At 54.6% G+C, this 20194-nt stretch overlaps 1 protein-coding gene across 1 annotated transcript in view; it reads left to right on the top strand.

Annotated features, from left to right (window-relative positions):
- RUNX3 (RUNX family transcription factor 3) overlaps positions 1–20194 on the top strand; it is a 60720-nt gene that overhangs the window by 34632 nt on the left and 5894 nt on the right. Inside the window, exons 3-4 of the mRNA XM_061186982.1 lie at positions 1475–1631; positions 9200–9304. Coding sequence (XP_061042965.1) covers positions 1475–1631; positions 9200–9304 — 262 coding nt within the window. The remainder of the gene's footprint in view (positions 1–1474; positions 1632–9199; positions 9305–20194) is intronic.

A 20194-nucleotide genomic window follows, 5' to 3' on the forward strand; every position in this document is an offset into this window, starting at 1 on the left:
CTCTCAGAGGAGCAGCACCCCTCCTTCTGCACTGCTTCAGAAACACTTCCTGCTCACACCGTCAACTCCCGGCTTCTGAAATTTTACACCGGGAGGCTCTAGGCCGGGATCGGGGGCCTAAACGAACCCTAATCGGTTGCGGCCGGGATCCCGAATGTCAGGCAGAGACTGGGGGCGCTCCCACCCCCGGCAACCCCCAGTCATTCAAAGGAGCTTTTTCTCTTTGCTGGGGAGTAGGCGACTGTTTCATTTTCATTTTTTTAAGGGGGCAGCGAGATGAAACGAAAACGCCTTGGTTTTCCCCTAAACCTCTCACAGCTGCCGTGAGAAAGGGCAAGGCAGGAAGGGCCAGCGGCTGGGGGTGGCGGGTGCCTGAGGTGGCTGGAAACAGCGGCTCCTGGCAGCTGAGGCCGTCCTTGGTCCCATTAAGACGACTCCAAATTGGAAAAAGGGATGAGTGGCTCTTTGAGGTCTCCCGGGTGACATCTTAAAATACCAGTGGGGAAAATCTCCCGGGGAGAAGGGGGAGGGGGAAGCCCGTGTGACTTTAATCCTCAGATCGGAGGTTTTACTGTCACTTGGAGCTTAAAAGGAATCTTTGAAATTAAAAGAAGACAGGATGTTGACAGGAAATCTGGCCTTTTTAATCAGACCCCAAACATTTTCTCCTTGAAATTTTTACCATCTGGATCCCTAGTCCCTGCACGCGGTGGCCACGTTTAAATGGCTGTGACTGCCTTTGCAGTCTGATTCCTTTTCAAAAGGCATCTGCCTCCCCATGCTCCTTGGGGTGGGGGCGTAGGGGAGACTGTATTAGGGGGGCATCTCCACCCCCATCCTGCAATTCCCAGCAGGTGCGTCCTCCTGCTGTCAAAAGCCCCTCTCTCACTTTAAAGGGGTTTTCTGGACAACCCCTCTGAAAACACCAGTTTGTTTTGCATTTTGCATTTTCCCTCCATAACAAATTCAGGCTCTGCAGAGGCAGATAAACAGGGCCTGGGCTGCATTTCAGGACCAAATTTTGTACCCCAAAGGGCTCTGGCATTAATTGAATGTGGGGAGCAGTCCCGTTATTATTGATGATATTATTTTCATTTAGAGACTTGGTTGCTAGGAGCGTGTTGATTCCTCTTTTGCTCAAGCCGAAGGGAAGAGAGGAACTGCACCCCACAGCATACTGCCTGCGCTCATTCACTGCTTTCACTTCGATTAAATTTCATTGAAAGGATAAATTGTTCAGGACGTGACTTAACCAGTTGATCTAGGATTTGGGTGTGGAAGGTAGAGATTTTGTCTTTTGATTTTTGTTGTATTGGGGGGCAGGTCGCTATTGTTTTTAAACCTCTTCTCCAACCCGCATTTGAAAAATCTGCAGTGTGCCTGGGACCTAGCGGAGCTGCCCGCCCAGCTCCTCCCCTTCTTTCCTTGGCCTCCCCTACCTTCCTAAGCTGTCCCCCTGCCCCCATGCCCTCAGGTGGTGGCTCTGGGGGACGTGCCAGATGGAACGGTGGTGACAGTGATGGCGGGCAATGATGAGAACTACTCCGCTGAGCTGCGCAACGCCTCGGCTGTCATGAAGAACCAGGTGGCCAGGTTCAACGACCTTCGCTTCGTGGGCCGCAGTGGGCGAGGTGAGCGGGAGGGAGACCGCGCCAGCCCGACTTTGGCAATGGCAAAGGCGGGGAGAAAGAAGCTGAGAGCGAGGCCTTGGGGTCCCTGTGGCAGCCCCAGAAACAGGTCTTCAGGGCCAGCTCTGTCAAAAACAGCGGTTTGGAACCCCTTAGGGTGTTACAGACCCTTTTGAGGATGTGAAAAAAGTTAGGGTCTTTTGCCGGAAAAGACACAATTTTCTTCCCATTTCTGGGGTTTACGAACTTGTGAAGTCTTCCACACCTCCCCTCTTTCCCGATTAAGCACGCTTGTCTCACAAAAGATGCTGGGAGAAGATAGTGGACTATCCCTGTGTTCAAAATGGGCCCTCATCAGTCTTTTTTGGCAGGATGCTTCGAGGCTGATTTAGACAAATCCTTGGTCTTTAGGTCCCCAGCACCCCAGCCACTCTCCCCACTGGGGTGGAATCTCCCCCACACTTTGAGGCTGCCTCTCCCCAGCTGCGGTCTCCTGAAGCCACAGTTTCACCAGTTCTTCGAGCCTTAAGGTGGTTTAGAAAAGACATGAATGCAGTGCAGGATGCTGAATGTTGGAAAGCATAGCTTGAAGGCTGCCGTCTCCCACCCTAGGATCATGGCTGGTGTGCCACCCTGCCTGTCTGATCTTCCTCAGGCAAGATGAAGGAAGGCAGGACCAGACGCCGCTGTGGCTGCTGCCAGGGGCTGTTGAGTGGGAGGCTGCTGGGACCTGAAACCCATCATCACTTCTGGGTGGAGAAGTTCTAGAACCCCTGCTGGGGCGAAATGGGGACTTGAGGGCTCGCTGGCCCTTTAAGACCAGCCTGCCGAAAAGTGGGGAGTGTCCTTCCCAAGCACCAGCCGGCCCCTCCCGCTTAAGAAAGTAAGCTAGGTTGCCTCTGCATCCAGTCGCGACAGGGGCTGAGGCAGAATGGTACTTTTCATCACCAATAAACAAGACCTGCTTAAGGTTTTAGTTCCCTCTGAGCCGCCGGTCCTGCTCGGAAAAGGGCATCTGGGCACCATTTTTTCCTCTCCAGCCGCTCAGTGTATACATACAAATGTCAAACATATTTTGACTTTTCAGCATTAATTAAAACCAGGGCATTATTTGCATGTAATAACTGTTTACTTGTTACTTTTTATGAAACTGAAATAGTTTACATTCTTTCAAACATTTCCTGTTCCTGTTGGCTCCTTTCCCCACGCCCAGATTTCTTTCAGACGTTGCCCTTAACTGGTTGCAGGTTGATGGATGGAAAATGTTTGCTTTTATGAATTAAGCTTTCATTGCTGCTCCTAATTAGTCTCCAAGCCCCTTTTGTCATCCCCAATCTCTCGAGCCTTTTGCAACTTAATCCCAGCCCCAGCCCTGAGTGGAGAGTCGCTCGCCACTGGTTGGTGGTAGCTTGCTTGGATGCAGTTGGACCGTGGGGTGGTGGCCAGGTCCGCCGGCCCAGATGGTGGTGGCGAGGGAGGCCCCCTACAGCTGCAGCAGGAGGGGAGGTCAGTCTTGGGAGCCCAGTAAAGCACCTACACCCTCTTCTGGGAGGTGAACTCCAGAAAGAGAAGAGACGGTGATTCTCTGTGTTACTGAGATCTTGCCTGGCCCTTCTGCTGCTGAAAACGATTTCTTTTTGGTATTTATACCCACAGACCTGCACCCACCCTGCAAGGCCCGCCGGGAGGGAGATAGGTTTCCAAAGCATTGTGTAGCAGCGTGTTCTTGGAGCAGGCAAGGCTGAGGCTGGGGTCATGGCTCTGGGAGATGCAGGAGGCTGGGTTTATGAGACATCTTCACAGCCATTCTCTTGCCAGTCTCAGTGGTCCTGGGAGGCAGAAGAGGCCTGAGTGGGCGCTCCGATGCCCGTGGTACCCGACGGGACTTTCAGACCTTGGAGGCTCATGGTCTTCAACAGCCTGGGCTCTACAACCAGCCGACCTGGATTTCAGTCCCAGCTCTGCCAGTGACTTGCTGGATGATATTGGGCAAATGGCTTAACCTCTCTGTGTCTCCGTTTCATCGTCTGTAACATGGGGATAATAATGTTACCTACCTCGTGGGATTTTTGTGAGCGTTAAGGAAACGGGTACTAGCATATCACTTGGCACATGCTGAGAGCTGGATACAGGTCAGAGATTTTGTTACTTCAAATGCCTGGGGCTGGAGGAGATCTTTGCAGTCCCTTTGAATGGTGACAGTCACTGATTTTCTGATTACGGTGTGGTTTGGGCGGGGGTGGGGGAAACCCAGAAAGTGTGAAGTGTCGAGTGGGAGAAGTGGAGGCGGCTGGCAGTGAGGAAGGAGGACACAGGGGTCCTGTGGCATGCAGCTCTGCATCTGCTGTGCCCCTCCTGCCCACTGGGAAATTCCCTCTGAGGAACAAATCGGTGGTTGACACAGACAGTTTGGGCCACTTTAGGAGTCAGGACAGCTGGGGTTTGGGACTCAGAGCCTTTCCCTGGCTCTCTGACTTCTGCCAGAACTAAGAAACCAGAAGGAAACTTCTGCTTGTTTCCTTGCATTTTATTCCTTGAATCTGTCTTAATTCCAAGAAGATAGCTTTCCGTACAAGGCGTACACACAATACCACCACAGAGCTCTCACGATAAGCCTGAAGGTGTAAACCAAGAGAAGGAAGGGAAGGAAACCAAGTCATTCTCCTGCAGTGATTAGGGCCAAGGTCCCCGCCCTGCCGGACGCAGTGCCCCTTCTTACAACAAATTTTTGCAGCGCGCCCTCTACCATCCTACAATTGAAACGCGCAAGATAACTTAATCTATCCACCTATGTGCATTTTCAAAATCTATATAATTCCATAGCTATAATGGAGAGAAAAAGGAAAAGTAACTTATAATAATGTATCTATTTGAATATGTAAATGTTGGGGCGAGATGACAGACACTGTGAGGTGGCTGGGTGTCTGCACCTCTAGCCGAAGCCCCGTGACCCCTGCGGCCGGCCCGACAGGCCAGGTGTACGTGACTCAAAGTCTGAACGTGGCACTGCCGTCAATGACATGATTTGCTGAAGCTGTGAGCAATTCTTGGCAAGATTCTGAGCAAAATTTTAAAAAAAAGGAATTGTCTTCCCTCCCAGAAAATTCAGTAGATATTAAAAGAGTGTAAAAACTTTTTCCTTGTTTTATGTAAAAGTGAGTTAGGCTCATGGCTCAGAGAATCTACATAAGCAAGTTTTTCCCACACGGGAAGAGTGAATAGTTGATTGCCCTGTGCAGTGCTAGACATTTGCATCCCCCCCGCCTTCCACATCCTACCTCTTGAGGACCACGCAGCACACATCCCCAAAATGCTGTCTAGGAGGGGGCCACTGGCCTAGGTGAAGATGAAAACAACATGACTTCCTGAACTGTCATGAACTGGTGAAAAAGAAACTGTAGTGTGTGGAGACAGATTTGGGAGCCAACGTGTAGGTGCAGGCTTAGGGGGACCACTGGTGGGGGAGGAGTGGATGGCTTCCTGGTCGACACTGAACAAATCCAGAGGCCCCCAGAGATGTCCCCTCCCGCTGTCCATGAGGCCCCAGTGAGTGGGGCTTGTCCCACAGGAACCCAGGCAAAGAGAGATAGGGACTTGCCCAAGGGCGCACTGCCAGACCCCGCTGTGCCTGCGGCTCCATCCAGGGACCCAGGTCCTGCGGGAACGCCTAGGGCCACTCTCAGCCCCAAGGAGCAGCTATTTCCAGACTAGGACTTCTCCCCCTGCCACCAGGGCCGGTGGGAGCACCTTGATTTGCAATTCCTGGGCTCCCGGCTGATTGCGAGTTTGCCCGGGGTTTCTGCACCGTTGTCCACCTCCTTTGTCCTCTCAGCTTCCTGCTCTAAGAGAGTGGAGAGGTGGGCGGATGGGTTTGCCGCCAGGCGGAGAGAGAGGTGACGGGCGCTCAGGGAGACAGCTTTCCCCACCTGTGGTTCATGGGGCCCCTGCCTCTTGTGGCACCTGACACCTGCCCCTCCCTCCCACTCCTGCTCCCAAGTGCCAGCCCCTCCCTTCCTCCCTCCCTGGTCTCTGTGGGTACCTGGGAGGGGTGGTGTCAGGCCTGGAAACTGGGAGGAAGCTGTTAAGGTGGGCTGGTGACCTCAGGGCTAGCCTGTGGTTTGCTGCCTGGTGGGGTGGAGGCTCCTCACTCCCCAGGAGTAGGTGCTCAGGGTCGGTGCGGAGGGGCAGGCTCCAGTACATTCTAACCTTCCTGGGCTCTGCCTGGATACTGTGTGACCTGGTCAACTCATTGCCCCTCTGTGAGTCTCAGTTTTCTCGTCTGTAAAATGGGAGCAGTAACCTCTGCCCTTAATTCATTTAACAAACATTTATTGAGCACCTACTATATGCCAGATGCTGTCCTAGGGGACACAGCAGTGAACAAGACAAAAGTTCTGGCCCCCAGGGAGCTTATAATCTAGTAAAGGGAGACTAAATAGATAAGTAGGTAGATTATTAGAAGTAATAAGCATCAGGAGGAAACTGAAGCAGATCGAGTGGGAGTGGGAAGGTCTGTGATGCTTCAGAGTGAGCTTCTTAACCTTTCATCACCCCATGGACCCCTTTGACAGTCTCAGAATAGTGCTTTTTAAAGAATGAAATAAAATACAAAGGATGGCAATGAAAACCAATTATGTTAAAACATAGCAAAACGTTTTTAAAAATTGTGATAAATGCGCTGCCTTGTTAGCTTGTTAAATAACAAGATCTAGCAACGGGTTTGATGACGACCGTGACTTTGAAGTTGTGACGAGCATGAAAGATATTTAAAGAAATCTGCAACGTCTGTAATGTGATATGTAAATATCTGTGACGTCTGTTGGTGACAAGGTCACAGGGACTGCTGTAATGCCTCTGTGGTTTGTTGTCTACGTTCATACTTAAGAGAGATGCTAAATTTCAGCTAGAGGCTAGGGACAATACAGTTGCCATTTTTTTCTTTTCCTATCCCAGTTTTCGAGCCCACTCAATTCTAAGAGGGATGCCAAGTTAAAAATGCCTCCTTTAGATAAAGTGACCGGGGAGGGCCTCACTGGAAAGGTGACTTTTCAGTGATGACCTGAAGGAAGTAAGGTGAGAAATAGAGCACTTCAGGGAGCTGGCAAGTGCGGGGCACAGGGGCCCATCCAGCTCTGGGCTGTCAACCTAAACTACCCATCAGCTTGGCACCCTGTGGTACCAAGGAGGTGACGGAAGGGTCAGAGGCCCAGGGACCCCTGGAGAGGGCCTGACTGGTTGGGGGAAGGATTCAGGAGGGAAAAGACCTCAGAGTGAGGGGAAGCAGTAGGGGGGAAGGAGGGTCCCGGGAAGTGTGGGGCCTGGAGCGGGAGGCCTCTACACTTCCTGTTTCCAGAAAGCATGGAAAGCACCCCTGTTGTCTGAGTGAGGGCCAGGTGGGTGTCTCTGGCCCAGAGTTCCAGGTCAGGAGCAGGTTGTATTTCCACCCTGCCTCCAGCTGGCAGCTCTGGCAAATCCCTCCAGAGAGACCCCACTCTTCCCTAGTTCGAGTCACACCTCAATTTAAACCCCTTCTGTCCCCCTACCCCCCTACACCCCCCACCAGTCTCAGAAGCCCTTGGGTTCCTGGGTGTGGCCCCGGCAGCCTGGCTGGTTTTCTTTTGTGCTGGGTTGTCCTCTTTCTGAGGCTGGAGTTTTCCCTCCATCACCGGATCAACAAGTAGCAGCCATGCTAAGCTATCGTTTCTCACACCCCGCCCCCCACCCCAAGCTTTCGTCTCCTACTTGTGAAGTGGGAATATGGAATCAGGCCTGCCTGCCCTGGAGAGGTGTTGGGAGGACGAGGACAGCCCTGGGGGGACACAGGTGCACAGGGCCATCAGCCCCTGCCCTCTGGGAGTCCCCAGGCCTGTAACTGGGGACCAGAGATAGGGGTGCTCAGAGGCAGAGCAGGAGGAGGCCAATTTGACTTGAGGATCAGCGAAGCTCCCCCCACACCCCTCCCCAGCCTCACACGCATGGAGGCTTTGATGCTGGTAGAGAACAGGGCGGGAGAGGGGGGCTCTCACTTCAGTAAAGGTGCTGGGAAAATTGGGGTGCCCTTTGAAGAAAAACCCAACCAGTAAACCCCCAGAAGAATCAAAGAATTCAACGTGGAAGGTAGAGAGGATGGTGTTTATTGAAGGTAACCTTTCTAAACATAAAATGACAGGAGAAATCACAAGCAAGAGGTAGAACTGAAAATGCAAATCAGCTTGGTGTCAGAAAGCGAAATGTAAAGGCCAGTGAAGTGGGAAACCGACTGCCACAAACAGGACAAGGAAAGTGTTAACAAGCTTGATAGAGTGATTTTTCCTTAAGGCATTGAAACCTTAATAGAAAAGTATGAAAGACCATGAAGCAATGATTTGTGTTGGATTAGGACAGATGATAAACATATAAAAATTTTCAGTCTCACTAGTAATAGAGCAAAGGCGACGAAGTCAAGAGTGTTTAAGAGATCTTCCACCTTGACAGATGAGGTCACGAAGATGCTGACAGCATCACGGTAGACTCGGGCCCACACCAATCACGATGATCCTCTCCAGAGAGTCATCTCACCGCAGAGATTAATGCCCCTGAATCCATCCCAACCCTCTGATGCGATGAAATCACTCACCGCTTCTTGGAATCTATTCTAAGGAAATAAGCAGAGATGTAGACAAAGATTTTTATAAACAGAAAGCCATTTTCATTTTATTTTAAATGGTAAAACAAAAATGATGATTTTAAAAGTTTTCTCCCCTCTCAGGAATTTTGAATGGAGACTTTGGAGCCAAATGTCTATCTAAAAATAGAACAGAGTTCTGGAAATAACAGTTGTGTCTACAAATGAAATGTCTGCAGTTCCCAAATCAGTCCTTTATCAGCCCCAGCTGCACACGCCAATAAGAAATTAGCAGCAAGGTAACACCCAAGAGTAAGGAAGTGGATAAGTAAAAGATGAGGCTTCCATGAGTTGAAATGTTTTGCAGCCATTAAAAATGAAGTTTATGAAGAATTTTTAATGACATAAGTGCTTATGATGTGGTGTTACGTGAACAAAAAAGAGGGTACGGAAATACTTATTTTAGTGTCATTGCAACTGTGTAAAAACACACTTGCCCAAAAAGGGTTGCAGGAAAGAACACCCAGATAAATGTTAACAGTGTTTATCTCTGGCTAGTGGAACTGTGGGTGGTTTTTTTTTCTTCTTTTTTATATGTTCTGTGTTCTCAAAGCCTTCTATAAAGATCACTAATTATTTTCATGAAAAAAAAATATGTACTCATCTGAGCTCCCCACCCCAAAATCGCAAGGGTCTCTAGATAGAAGGAACAGCACAAACAAAGGCCAAGAAGCAGGGGGGAAGCAAGCCAGGGTGGCCAGAGCGTGGGGCGGGGGAATGTGATAAAGTTGGTGCCAGACCTCCCGGGGCCTTGAATGCCAACCCCAGCAGCTTGAATTTTACCCAGAACCCTATCTTCTGCCCAGGTTCAAAGTAGAGAGACCTGCTCCTTCTGGAAGATGAGGGCTTCAGGGTGTTGTGAATAGCTCCAGGTGCCAACCTCTTCTTTATTCCCCACTCCCCCCAGGGAAGAGTTTCACACTGACCATCACCGTATTCACCAACCCCACGCAAGTGGCCACCTACCACCGAGCCATCAAGGTGACCGTGGATGGACCCCGGGAGCCCAGACGTAAGTGCCAGAGCCACTGAACCCCTGGGTCGGGGAGGAGGGCCCAGCGGGGGAAGGGCAGTTGCCGGGGTCAGACAGATGGCACTGGATCCTGGGAGCTGTGGCGGATTGCAGTCCTCCGCTCCACACCCACCACCGCCCCCCCCCCCCCCCCGACTGTGTGCCTGTGCTTAGCCCCGGGCTGTAGGAAGCCAAGCTGGGAAGAGGAGTTGACTGAATCAACTTGACCTACCCTTGGCTCCCCGTACCCCAAGGGATGACTGCCCACTGGGGGCTCGCTGGGGGAGTATGGATTTGCAACCTTTAAGGAAAGGAAAAGGATGGGTGTGTGTGTGTGTGCATCTGTGTGTGTCTGTGTGGTGTGTGTGTCTGTGTGGTGTGTGTGGTGTGTGTATGTGTGGTATGTGTGTGTGTGCTGTGTGTGTGTGGTGTGGTGTGTGTGTGTGTGTGGTGTGTGTGTGTGGTGTGTGTGTGTGTGTGTGTGGTGTGTGTGTGGTGTGTGTGTGTGTATGTCTGTGTGTGTGGTGTGTGGTGTGTATGTGTGGTGTGTGTGTGTGTGGGGTGTGTGTGTGTGTGTGGTGTGTGGTGTGTGTGTGTGGTGTGTATGTGTGGTATGTGTGTGTGGGGGGGGGTGTGTGTGTGGTGTGTGTGTGGGGGGGTGTGTGTGTGTGTGTATGTATGTGTGTGTGTGGTGTGTGTGTGTGTTTGGGGGTGGAGGTTGGGCCAGGTTTGCTCTACTCCACCCCAGCTTCCTCTGCCAGTGGCGGAGGGAGGGAGCCATCAGAAGTAGGGGCTGCTCGGGCTGCAAGGCCAGATCCCCTCCTTGGAAACGTTCTTTGAGTCTTAGCATGTGACTTAAGTCACATAGAGCCCAGACACTCTGACCCCAGGACCCACATCTTGAGATCAGGAATGCAAATTTGATTCTGCAAGTATTTATTGAGCACATATTCTGTGCAGGGAGCCCTGATCCGTGCACTTTAGCATCAAAGAAAGTTTGTGTTTCATTGCTTCTGCCTGCTGAATGACCTGGAGTTTGCAGATTCAGACTGGGGAAACTGGAGGGGCAGCTGCCACAGTGGGCCTGAGGCCTGTGTTCCCTGAATGAATGAGTGAAACAAAGAAGCAGCTGGTCATCGCTGGACTGGCTGCTTCCTGAGCTCTAAGCAGAGCTCTTGTGTGGACCGGCCCCCACTCACGGCATGCTCATGCCTGGTGTATTGAGAGCTGCCCTGTCCTTCTCTTTGTAACTGTGGCCCTTTACAGTTTAGAAAACCCTCTCACATTTATTGTCTCATGGGATCCTGAACCAAAGGGTCCCTAGGTTCCAGGGAGGAGAGAATCCAGCCCTGGGGATGTTGAGAACCTGACCAGGGCCTCACACTGTCTCAGGTGCAGGGAGGCGCCAGTCTTCCCAGAGGCAGCCTTCAATTCCAGTTCCAGGGCTAAGTGGGCCTGAGGCAGGAGGCTGAGAATGGGGTGTGGCTGTACCAGGGCAGCACCAGTGAGGGCCACCCAGGCCTGGCTCCCCATCAGTCCAGTTCCTGGGCCCACTCCAGTACCTGGCCACTTGGGAAAGGCTCAGAGCTGGGCCCGGTGGCCCTAGAAGAGTTTCCCTGTAGGCCTCTCAGGGCCACCTCCTCCAACCCGCCTCGGGCTCCTGAACCTGGTGATCAGGCCCAAGTTATTCACCTCCCAGCTGGCACCTGCCCTGGTCAGATTCCTGCTGAGTCCTTCCTGCTGGGATTGGATGTGGATGGGTCCATGCCCCTGGCCTTGGGCTTTGTGGCTCTGGACAATCATGGCTCCCTTTTGGCTTCAGTTTTGTCATCTGTGAACCGGGTCAGTGACCCCAAGAGTCTCAGGGTGGTGATGGCTGGGAAGCCCTTGTGAGCCATAGGCCCTTGGTACAGAGAGCAGATTCTGAGCCAGCTTGCCTGGCTGGGAGACCTTGGGCAAGTCTCTGATCTCTCTGGGCCTCAGCTGCCTCCTCCAGGAAGTGGGATGATACCACCCAGCCTGCAGGCCTGGAGATCAGTGATGGCTGTGGATAGCATCTGGCTGTAGCAGAGGGAGGGTCCTTGTGAGTCTCTGTATCTGTGGTATTCTCTTATCCCTGGTACCTGGCATCCCTTCTGTACTCCCACCACTAGCACCATCAGCCGATGATGAACCTTTCTTGGTCAGCAGCAGGGTGGCTACTGAGAAACCCAGGCCGTAGTAATAGAGGTATCAAGTCTCCGTTGAGGGAGGTGGTATCGTACTCTAAGTCTCCAGGGGCAGAATCAGGATGAATGGGAGCCACGGTTGGGCTCAACGGGATGATGAGCCGTTAGGAGCCACTCCACAAAACAGTGAGCGCCCACTGTGTAGAGGCATGTGAGCAGAGGGCGCTGGGAGCTTGGTGGGAAGGCTCCCAGGGACCGACCAATGCCTGGAATCCCTTGGAACCCTCCACGTTCAGCCCTGCCCAGCCCAGAGCAGCTGCCCCCCCCCTCCCCAGCCGAGGCCACTGGATGAGGGTGGAGGCTCAGCCCTGCCCTTGGAAGCCCCCAGTCAAGTCCTTGCCTGCTCGTCTCTCCTGAGGTCCCCCATACATGAGACAGCCCCTTCTCGGGGTGAGCTGGTAGGGGAAGGGGTGGCATAGGTCGAGGCAGCAAGAGGAAGGGAAAGAAATCAGGAGCGGAGAGAAACTGGAGTCAGAAGCAAGGCGGTACGGGCCACATCAGTGGTGTTAGAGTGACTTGAAACAAAATCTTAGCAGAGGCTCGCTTAGAGAAAAGAGCAGATGTGGGAGGTGGCACATCTCCCAGTCTCCCATCTGAGCACCTGCTTGCTCTTCCCCCTGCCCGGCCGTCAGGGCAGGTCTCACCTGCACCCTGGGTTCCAGCCCCAACCTGCCCTTCACTCTGCGACCTTGGACAAATCCTCCTCCTTTCCCAGCTTCCGTTTCCCCACCTATAAGTGGTCAGAGGGCAGCTCAGCTGCTGCTGGTCAATGAGCACTCCCTGTGTGCCAGGCCCTGTGCAGAGTCTCTTTTTATTTTGGCCATGCCGCACGGCAGGTGGGATCTTAGTTCCCCAACCAGGGATAGAACCTGCATCCCCTGCATTGGAAGCGCAGAGTCTTGACCACTGGACCACCAGGGAAGTCCCCCAGAGTCTCTTAATTGATCCTCGACAACCCCAGGAGGAGACAGGCCAGGAGGCCAAGCCACTTGCCCAAGGGTGAGCTTCGGTGCACCCCAGGGGCTCCACCCTGGGGCTCAGGGAAACAAGGGCCACTCAGAAGGGCTTTCATGGCTCAGTGTGCTCATCTGTAAGATGGGGATGATATTAGCTTCTGCTCCGGGGAGTTGTGAGCTTTACATGAATTACAGCTGCCTGGCCTGCAGGAGGTACCCAACAACCCTGATGGATTATCACAGGGTTTCCCTTCTGGGCTTTTCTCCTGCTTTGTGACCCCCGACCCCGTGTGAGGGCTGAGCCTTCTGTGGGGAGGGGTGGGAGTAGAGACTGGTCCCGGGAGCCAGGGAGGGGCGCCTGCAGATCCCCGAGGCCTGGCTGTGGGTTCTGTGGCCAGGTCGTTCCCCTCTGCTGCCCTGCAGAGCGTGCCCAGTCTGCAGCCAGGTGGCCGGCTGGGTTTGAAGGCTGGCTTGGTGGCTTCCTGCCTGTGTGGCCTTGGTTTCTGAGGTTCTCGGTGCTGGTGTCCCTCAGAGTCACTGGGGGCTGGTAGAGAAGCAGTGGAGCAGGATCCAATATACGGGGCAGCAGGCAGCGTAGCGCCTGGCGAGCCTGGGGTAGACCGCAGTTTGGGAACCGCTCACCCTGTCTCCCAGGCTTAGCAGGTGCTGTAGCTGAGAGGGCAGGACGCAGGTTCTCCATGCTGCCTGAGGCCAGGGGGCGGGGGCGGTTCTGACATCTTGCCTGGGGGCCCTTTCTTCCCCAAAGTGTACATGGGATGATTTCAACAAATATTTTTCTGTGTCAGGCACTATTCTAGAAGCTAGGGACACTGCAGTGAACCCAACACACGGGCTCTGGCCCTCTTGGGTCTCACACACTAGGGGTGGGGAGAAATGGTAAACCGTGCTGTTGTCACCATGGCCCACGAGGCCCAACCTGATCTGTGCCCATTACCCCTTGCCTTCCTCTCTGACACCCTTCTCCTCTCCTTACCCAACTCTGGCCACCTTGGCCTCCTGACCAGTCTTCAAACTGGGCAGCTTCACATTTCTGCCTCAGGGCCTTTGCACTGCCGTTCCCTCTACCTGGGGCACGCCTCCCCCAACAACCCCAGACGTGTGGCTCGCTGCTTCCCACCTTGAAGTCTTTACTCACACTTCTCAGTGAGCCCTCCCCTGACCACGCTGTTTTAATCAAACACACAGGCATCCCCCTCTTGCCCTTACACTTCCCGGCTTTCATTTTACTTATCACCTCCTAAGATGCTATATAGTTCACTCATTTATTTCACGTATTTTTCATCTCCCCTGACTACTATATATGCTCCATGGGGTGGGGGTTCTTTGCTTTGCCAGACACTGATGTAGACCCTGGAACACAGACGTGAGCACTTAGTAGGTGCTCAGTAAATATTTGTTGAATGAATAAACGAGGTAAACAGATGATTAGCTAGTTTAATTTCAGGTAGTGAGAAGTCCTGCAAGGAAAATCTAAGCTGGGGATGGGGGGGAGTGGTGGAGAGTGCAGGGCTGGGACCCACAGCGGGAGCGGGACAGGGGAGGCCTCCTGAAGAGGTGACATTTGAGCAGAGGCCTGAAGGAGGTGAGCAGACAGCCAATGGGGCTGCTGGGGGCGGGAGACGATGTGGGCAGGAAAAGTGACCCTGAGCCTGCAACTTTAGGACTGTGGCTGTCCTAAAGTTGCCACAGTTCTGTCCTCAGCTCCAGGTGGGATTGGAGGGATGCCCGGCTTGAGGAGAGGCAACTGCTCCCGGTCCCTGGCTCCCAGGACCCCACGCCCCCAGGGGGAGTGCACCCAGCAGGAGGGAAGGGGTTAACCTCGGACCTCCCCGGTTCCCCTAATCAACCCCAGGCCACTGGAAGCCCCAGTTGTGCCCCTGGGAGAGCCGCTGGCCCTCCACCCTCCTGGTTCCTTGCCTAGCCACCGACCGGCTTTCATCTGCTCACAGGGGGCCGATTCACCACAGACCACCTGGGGCTCAGCCCCCGCCTGCGACTCTGCTGGGCTGTTAGGAGCCGGGTGTAAATCTCCTGACAGGCCGCAGAGCCGGCCTTGGGCCCGGGTGCCCCACCCCACGGCTGGACAGACAGTGGCTGCTGTGTATGGGATGTGGCCGCACCAGGGCCAGGTCGGGCAGCCGAGGAGGTGGCCGAGTGGCTTCAGATGGGAGAAGGGCCCCATGGCTGGGGCCCACATTGTTGCCTGCAGACCATGCTGCTCCTGGGGCCCCGCCCAGCTCTGCTTCTCCCCGCTCCCTGCTCCCGATGGCCTCCTGCCCCCCTCACCCCACCGCGGCAGGACACTGAGCTGGCCTCCTGCCAGTCGGGCCTCACTGCCAAGGAACCCAGCTCTGCTCTCTTGGAGGTCTTGGGAAGTCAAGACCTTAGCAGCTGAGCTCCATGCAACATGCTGACCAGTCCAGGTTTGACCTTGACCATGTGCCTCCACTTTCCCATCTGTAAAATGGTTGTGATGATAGCGGCCTCTCAGAGGATCGTGGCCCTTGTAGACGACACGCGTGGCCTGCCTGGCACAGTGCTTGGCACGTCGTAGATGTCTGCTCAAGCGGTTGCCACTCTCATCACAGGGGCTCGTGTCGGGCCAGTGTGAAGGCAAGGGCATGGCCCTGATGGCCCCTGGGTTTCCCCCTGAAGCACCAGGTACCTGGCAGGTGTGGGGACCCGGTGCTGGCCCGGTGCTGAGAGATGCCCCGGGAATGGAAGGAAGGGAGCCCCACCTGGAATCCAGCCTTCATCCTCGGGCTCCTGCCGCTGGACCCCGGGTGAGTCACCCGCCTGGCTGGGCCCCAGTGTTCCTCCCCCAACTTTGATCCTTCTCACACACCTGCGAGGCTGGGCCCTCCCACTGTCCAGATCCATTGAGGAGGGGTTGTGAACCCAGAGTGCCTTCCTTGAGTGCCAAGGCCAGGTGGGCTGTTTAATTCTCCCGGCCTGTCCACATCCTCAGGAGTTAGAGTGTGAGCTCCACTTCACAGGTGACACAACTGTGGCCCAGTGGGTAAGAGCTGCCTGGGACAGGCCTGGGCCACTGGGCCCTGGAGGGTCATAAATGAGGATCGGAGCACTCATCAAGGTGACGTCGGAGGGGCTGTCAGTGAGTTGAGCCCAGGTGCTGCAGGCGGACAGGCAGCCCAAGCGAGGTCCAGAGGGCCAAAGTGGGGCCGTCCCCAGGCAGTCCCCCTCCTCTGCACAAAGTGCTCTACTTTGAAACACTTGGGGCCTGTCCTCCAGCTCATCCTCAACTCAGGGGTTAGACACTATGATAACCACTTGACAGGTGTGGAAACTGAGGCCCGGAGGAGCAGAGGGACTTGGTGGGTTAGAGCAGGGTGCGATTAGAGGGGTGGGTTAGAGCAGGGTGCGATTAGAGGGGTGGGTTAGAGCAGGGTGCGATTAGAGGGGTGGGTTAGAGCAGGGTGCGATTAGAGGGGTGGGTTAGAGCAGGGTGCGATTAGAGGGGTGGGTTAGAGCAGGGTGCGATTAGAGGGGTGGACTCTCAGTGCTGAGCTTCAGAGCAGGGCAGGGCTCCTGGTGGAGTCCACTGAGACCCTCTCATCTTCCTCTTTCCAGGCCTGTCCTCCTGCATCTGCTCCGGGCCCTGGGCCTGGGCTGGGCCCTAACACCCATTGTTTGGAGCCCCTGACTTTCCAAACCCAGGCTCCTTTCCTACAAGATGGGCTCCGGGAAGACAAGGTGGCCAGGTGCCTCTATGTGACCTCGAGCATGTCCCTGACCTTCACTGAGCCTCAGTTTTCTCACCTGTGAACTAGGGACAGTGGTAGACCCCCTCATGGGGATAATGCAGGTGAAACAAGGCAGAGCGTGTCAACTGCTTAGACAGCGGAGTGGAGGAAGCACTGAGTAAGTGTCAGCCGCTGTTTTTCTTTCCGTTCCTGCTAGCTACTGCTCTTAGCCTGCAGAGGTGCTGGGAGAAGGGGGCTTCCTGGAAGAGGCAGGGAATAAATACTAGAGAAACCCTGGGAGCAGGAGAAGCAACAGGAGGCGGTGATGGGAGGGCCCGGGAGCAAGCAACCCTGCCTCCCTTCCTTCCGGGGGCTTCATCCTGGCCAGTGGCTGAGTCTTGCAGTCTTACGTCAGGGACTCTCAAAGCTAGAGGGGCCTCAGTGAGCAGTGTGTGCAGATGGGAAACTGAGTCCCAGCGTGAAAGGGCTGGGCCCCTGGTGACCTAGTGAGCTGGGCCAGGGCTCCCCACCCAGCTCTCACTGTGGGCAGCCGAATGAAAGAGGTCTATTCTGAAGGCACATCTTCTTTCCTCGGGCACAAGGAGTTCCGTTCTGCTCCCAGTGTGAAGGCCCAGGCCCCGTGGCTCTGAGACTCTCTGGCGCCCTGGCCACGTGGAGCCACCTCAGCTCCCCTTTGCCCCTCCTGGGCCGTGGCTCCGGCCTTCCACAGCAACAAGGAAGCAGTTCCTTAAGTGCTGTTAAAACTCCTCCTCCAGGAAGTCTGCCCTACGTGAAGGCAGAACAGCATGTGGTGGAGCGTGGGCTCTGGGACCACGTTACCTGATTTATATCCCAGACCAACCGCTTAGTGTAGGGCTCATCTTGAAGCCTCAGTGGCCCCATCTGTACAATGGGACCAAAAGGGAAGTGTCAGGAGAAAGAGCACTGGACTTGGAGTCGGGGTCTGGGTGCCGACACCAGCTCCGCTGTCCTGGCTTTGTGTCCCGGACAGGACTTACCATCCTGGCCTCCGTGTCCTGGTCTCCATGTGGGGATGATAATCCTGCGTCCCTTGGCACGGGCTGGGGTAGAAGTGACCGTGCAGATGGTGGGGCCCCAGGTGGGTGGAGAGCGTCCGGTCACCTTGTTTGGCCAGCACCACGACCTGCGAGGGCACCACGATGCAGACACCGTGGCTTGGGGTGGGTGGGGGAAAGGGGTGAGGCTACCAGGCGGCAGAGCCCATCCTCGGACCCAGGCTGGCTGCAAACCCCTCCCTCCTTCCACTGGCCCACAGGAGTATCTCTAGACGCTTAGTGCACAGTGTGACTCAGAAACGGGACTTTATTAGCCAGTGGCGATAACAACAAGGCCTGAGGTTTTGCACCAGCTTTCGTGTAACCCCACTGGCTCACTTCAAGCTTGTGGTTGACTAAGACACCCAGATCCTTTGCACCTGAGCTGCTGTCAGGTCAGTCTGCGGTCTCCAGATCTATCCAGCCGGCTTCCTGCCTGTTGAGATTGTTCTGACTTCATTCATGCCCCAGCTCATCCACATTGCCTTGCCATTTTCAGTGGCCTCAGCAGCAAGGGCAACAGCATTTCCTCCAAGGCCGATCAGGACTGAGGCCAAGCCCTCCGGCACTTCCCTAGAGACCACGTCCTGAGGGGTATCCATTAGCCAGTCCTCAATGGCTAAGGTTAGACAACCAACCAGCAAATGAAATCCCAAACTTGGAGGATGCAAACTGGCAGCCCCTGAACAGGACATGTTCTACAAAGTGGTTGAGTTATTTTGTTGTTGTTTTCAGTATTTGAATTAATTGCCAACATATAAAATATGGGAGGTTTCACATAAAAGCAGGTTTATGGCTTCTGGTAAACTGGAAGCTCTGGCGACACTGGGTCCACCCCCATCAGGGCACCAGTCAGCTGGACGGGATGGCAACTGCCCCTTCTACAAGGCCCACCCTCTCCAGTCTGCCCCAGGTCCTACCCATCCCACGTGCCTCACTTATGTGACTTGCGCAGCCCCCATAGTCATCTAACTTAGTGGCCCCAGCTCCAGCCAAACTAACCCCAGCCCACGTTTTTCCTGTTGCCAAGGGTCCTGGGAGGTAGCAGTGGGGGGCCGGGGTGGGAGCCAGGTGGTCTCATTTTGGCTGCTGAGTGTCCCATGGGCTCGGACCTGGGGCCTCGGAGGAGGAGAAAGTGGGTCCCTGGTTCTTGGTGACTTGCTGAGCCCATTGAGGCTCCCAGGACAACCTGTTCCATTTCTAAGGGCTCTCAGATGCCTATCTGAGCTTGTGACAGGGGTGTGTAGCGAGACGAGGGGCCTGTGGGCACCAGAATCCATTGCATCCCCCTTTTGAAAATCAGAAATCAGGCCCATTCTGAAGCCTCCACCTCTGTCCCCTCACTCCCAATGGCAGTGAAGAGTCATCTCACACTTTCCAGGCCCCTAGGACGCCATTTTCCAAGCCTCAGCAAGCATAGTGAGGAGTTTTGTTTTACCTCCCACTACCTCTCTCTCCTTCTTCTTTCTCTGTCAATCTAGAAAATTCCTCGTGTCACTGAAGACCCCAGGACTCAGGCAAGCCTTCCCCTCTCCCTCAGCCCCTCCCCACACTTCTTTTCAAAGGATCCCAAGTCTAAGACATCCTCCCTCTTTCCTCGCTGTGTGACCTCGGGCAAGCCTCTTCACCTCTCTGAACTGCAGTTCTCTTGTCTGTAAAAAGAGGACCAGGCCCACCTGTCTGCCTGGCCTCCTCCCTCAGGGTCGGGTGGAGCCGAACGGGCCAACCTCAGCTGACAGGCTGATCAGGAGAGCCCAGGAATGTCCGGCCCTCTCAGTGAGAAGTCTGCCCTGGAGAAATCCCCCCACACAAGGAGGGGTGTGAACAGAGAGATTCCTGGGAGTCCTGCATGCAGGGGGATAACTTGGAAGCGAGCTAAGTGTCCATCTGAGAGGAACGGCTGAGGGGACTGCGGCCTCCAGGGGATGTGACAAGCAGGAACGAGGGACACCCACAGGCTTAGTGAGGCCACCCCGCCCCCACTTGTTGCTCCTCAATGTGCCCCAGGGCGGGCCCCCGAGGTTGTTTCTCTGGGGCTGGGTGACTCTCTCCATCTATCCGATGAGGAAACTGAGGTGGCCCCGCAGGTGTGCTACTGAAAGAGCAAGCTAGAGAATGATACAGCCAGGCTGAGACCATTCAAGAAAGTTCTGTGAGAAACTTGCTCTGTGTTTTGCATGCACGTGAAACCAAAAAAAGGCTGGAAAGAAAGACCTCCAAATTGATCACGTGGGGATTTCTGGGCAGGGATTTAGGGTGGGCCAGAGGAGCCATTAGCCTTACCTGTAATGCTTTTATTTTTGTAGCTATTCATATGTTGCTTGTGAAATGTAAAATGAGTAATTGAACAAGTGGTGTGTGTGTGTATGTGTGTGTGTGTGTGTGTGTGTGTGTGTGTGTGTGTGAGAGAGAGAGAGAGAGAGAGAGAGAGAGAGAGAGAGAGGTGGTGGTCCCTGCAAGCCTGATGTCATTCAAGAAGCTTTGAGGGTGGCCTCGGCTGGCTGCTTAAAGGCAGGAGCATGGCCATCTTGACCCTGCCAGCTCCTCCAGGGTCTCGGAGATGAGGCTGGGGTCCTTCCTGTGTGGGCCGTGGCAGAGGGATACTGGGAAATGCTGGCAGTTTCTCCAAGTGTGATGCCCAAGCCAGGTGCACTGGTCCCCTGTCCCCAGCTTCGGGACAGAGATGGGAGTCCAGCCCCTCACACAGCGCCCCACTCCACTTCCCAGCATCGTGGTGAATTTCCCCTCCTGAGACCCAGAGGGGAGAAGGCATGTGCTGGGGGTCCCAGGGTAGCTCTGGGCTGGAGGAGCCAGCATTCCCATTCCGGGGCCATATCCCATTCCTCTTGCAGATGTGAATGGCGGGCAGGATGGATGCTGGGGGGCAGACAGCGGCAGCATCCCT

The sequence above is a fragment of the Eubalaena glacialis genome, chromosome 3 (genome assembly GCF_028564815.1).
Source record: "Eubalaena glacialis isolate mEubGla1 chromosome 3, mEubGla1.1.hap2.+ XY, whole genome shotgun sequence".
Taxonomy (NCBI): Eukaryota; Metazoa; Chordata; class Mammalia; order Artiodactyla; family Balaenidae; genus Eubalaena; species Eubalaena glacialis.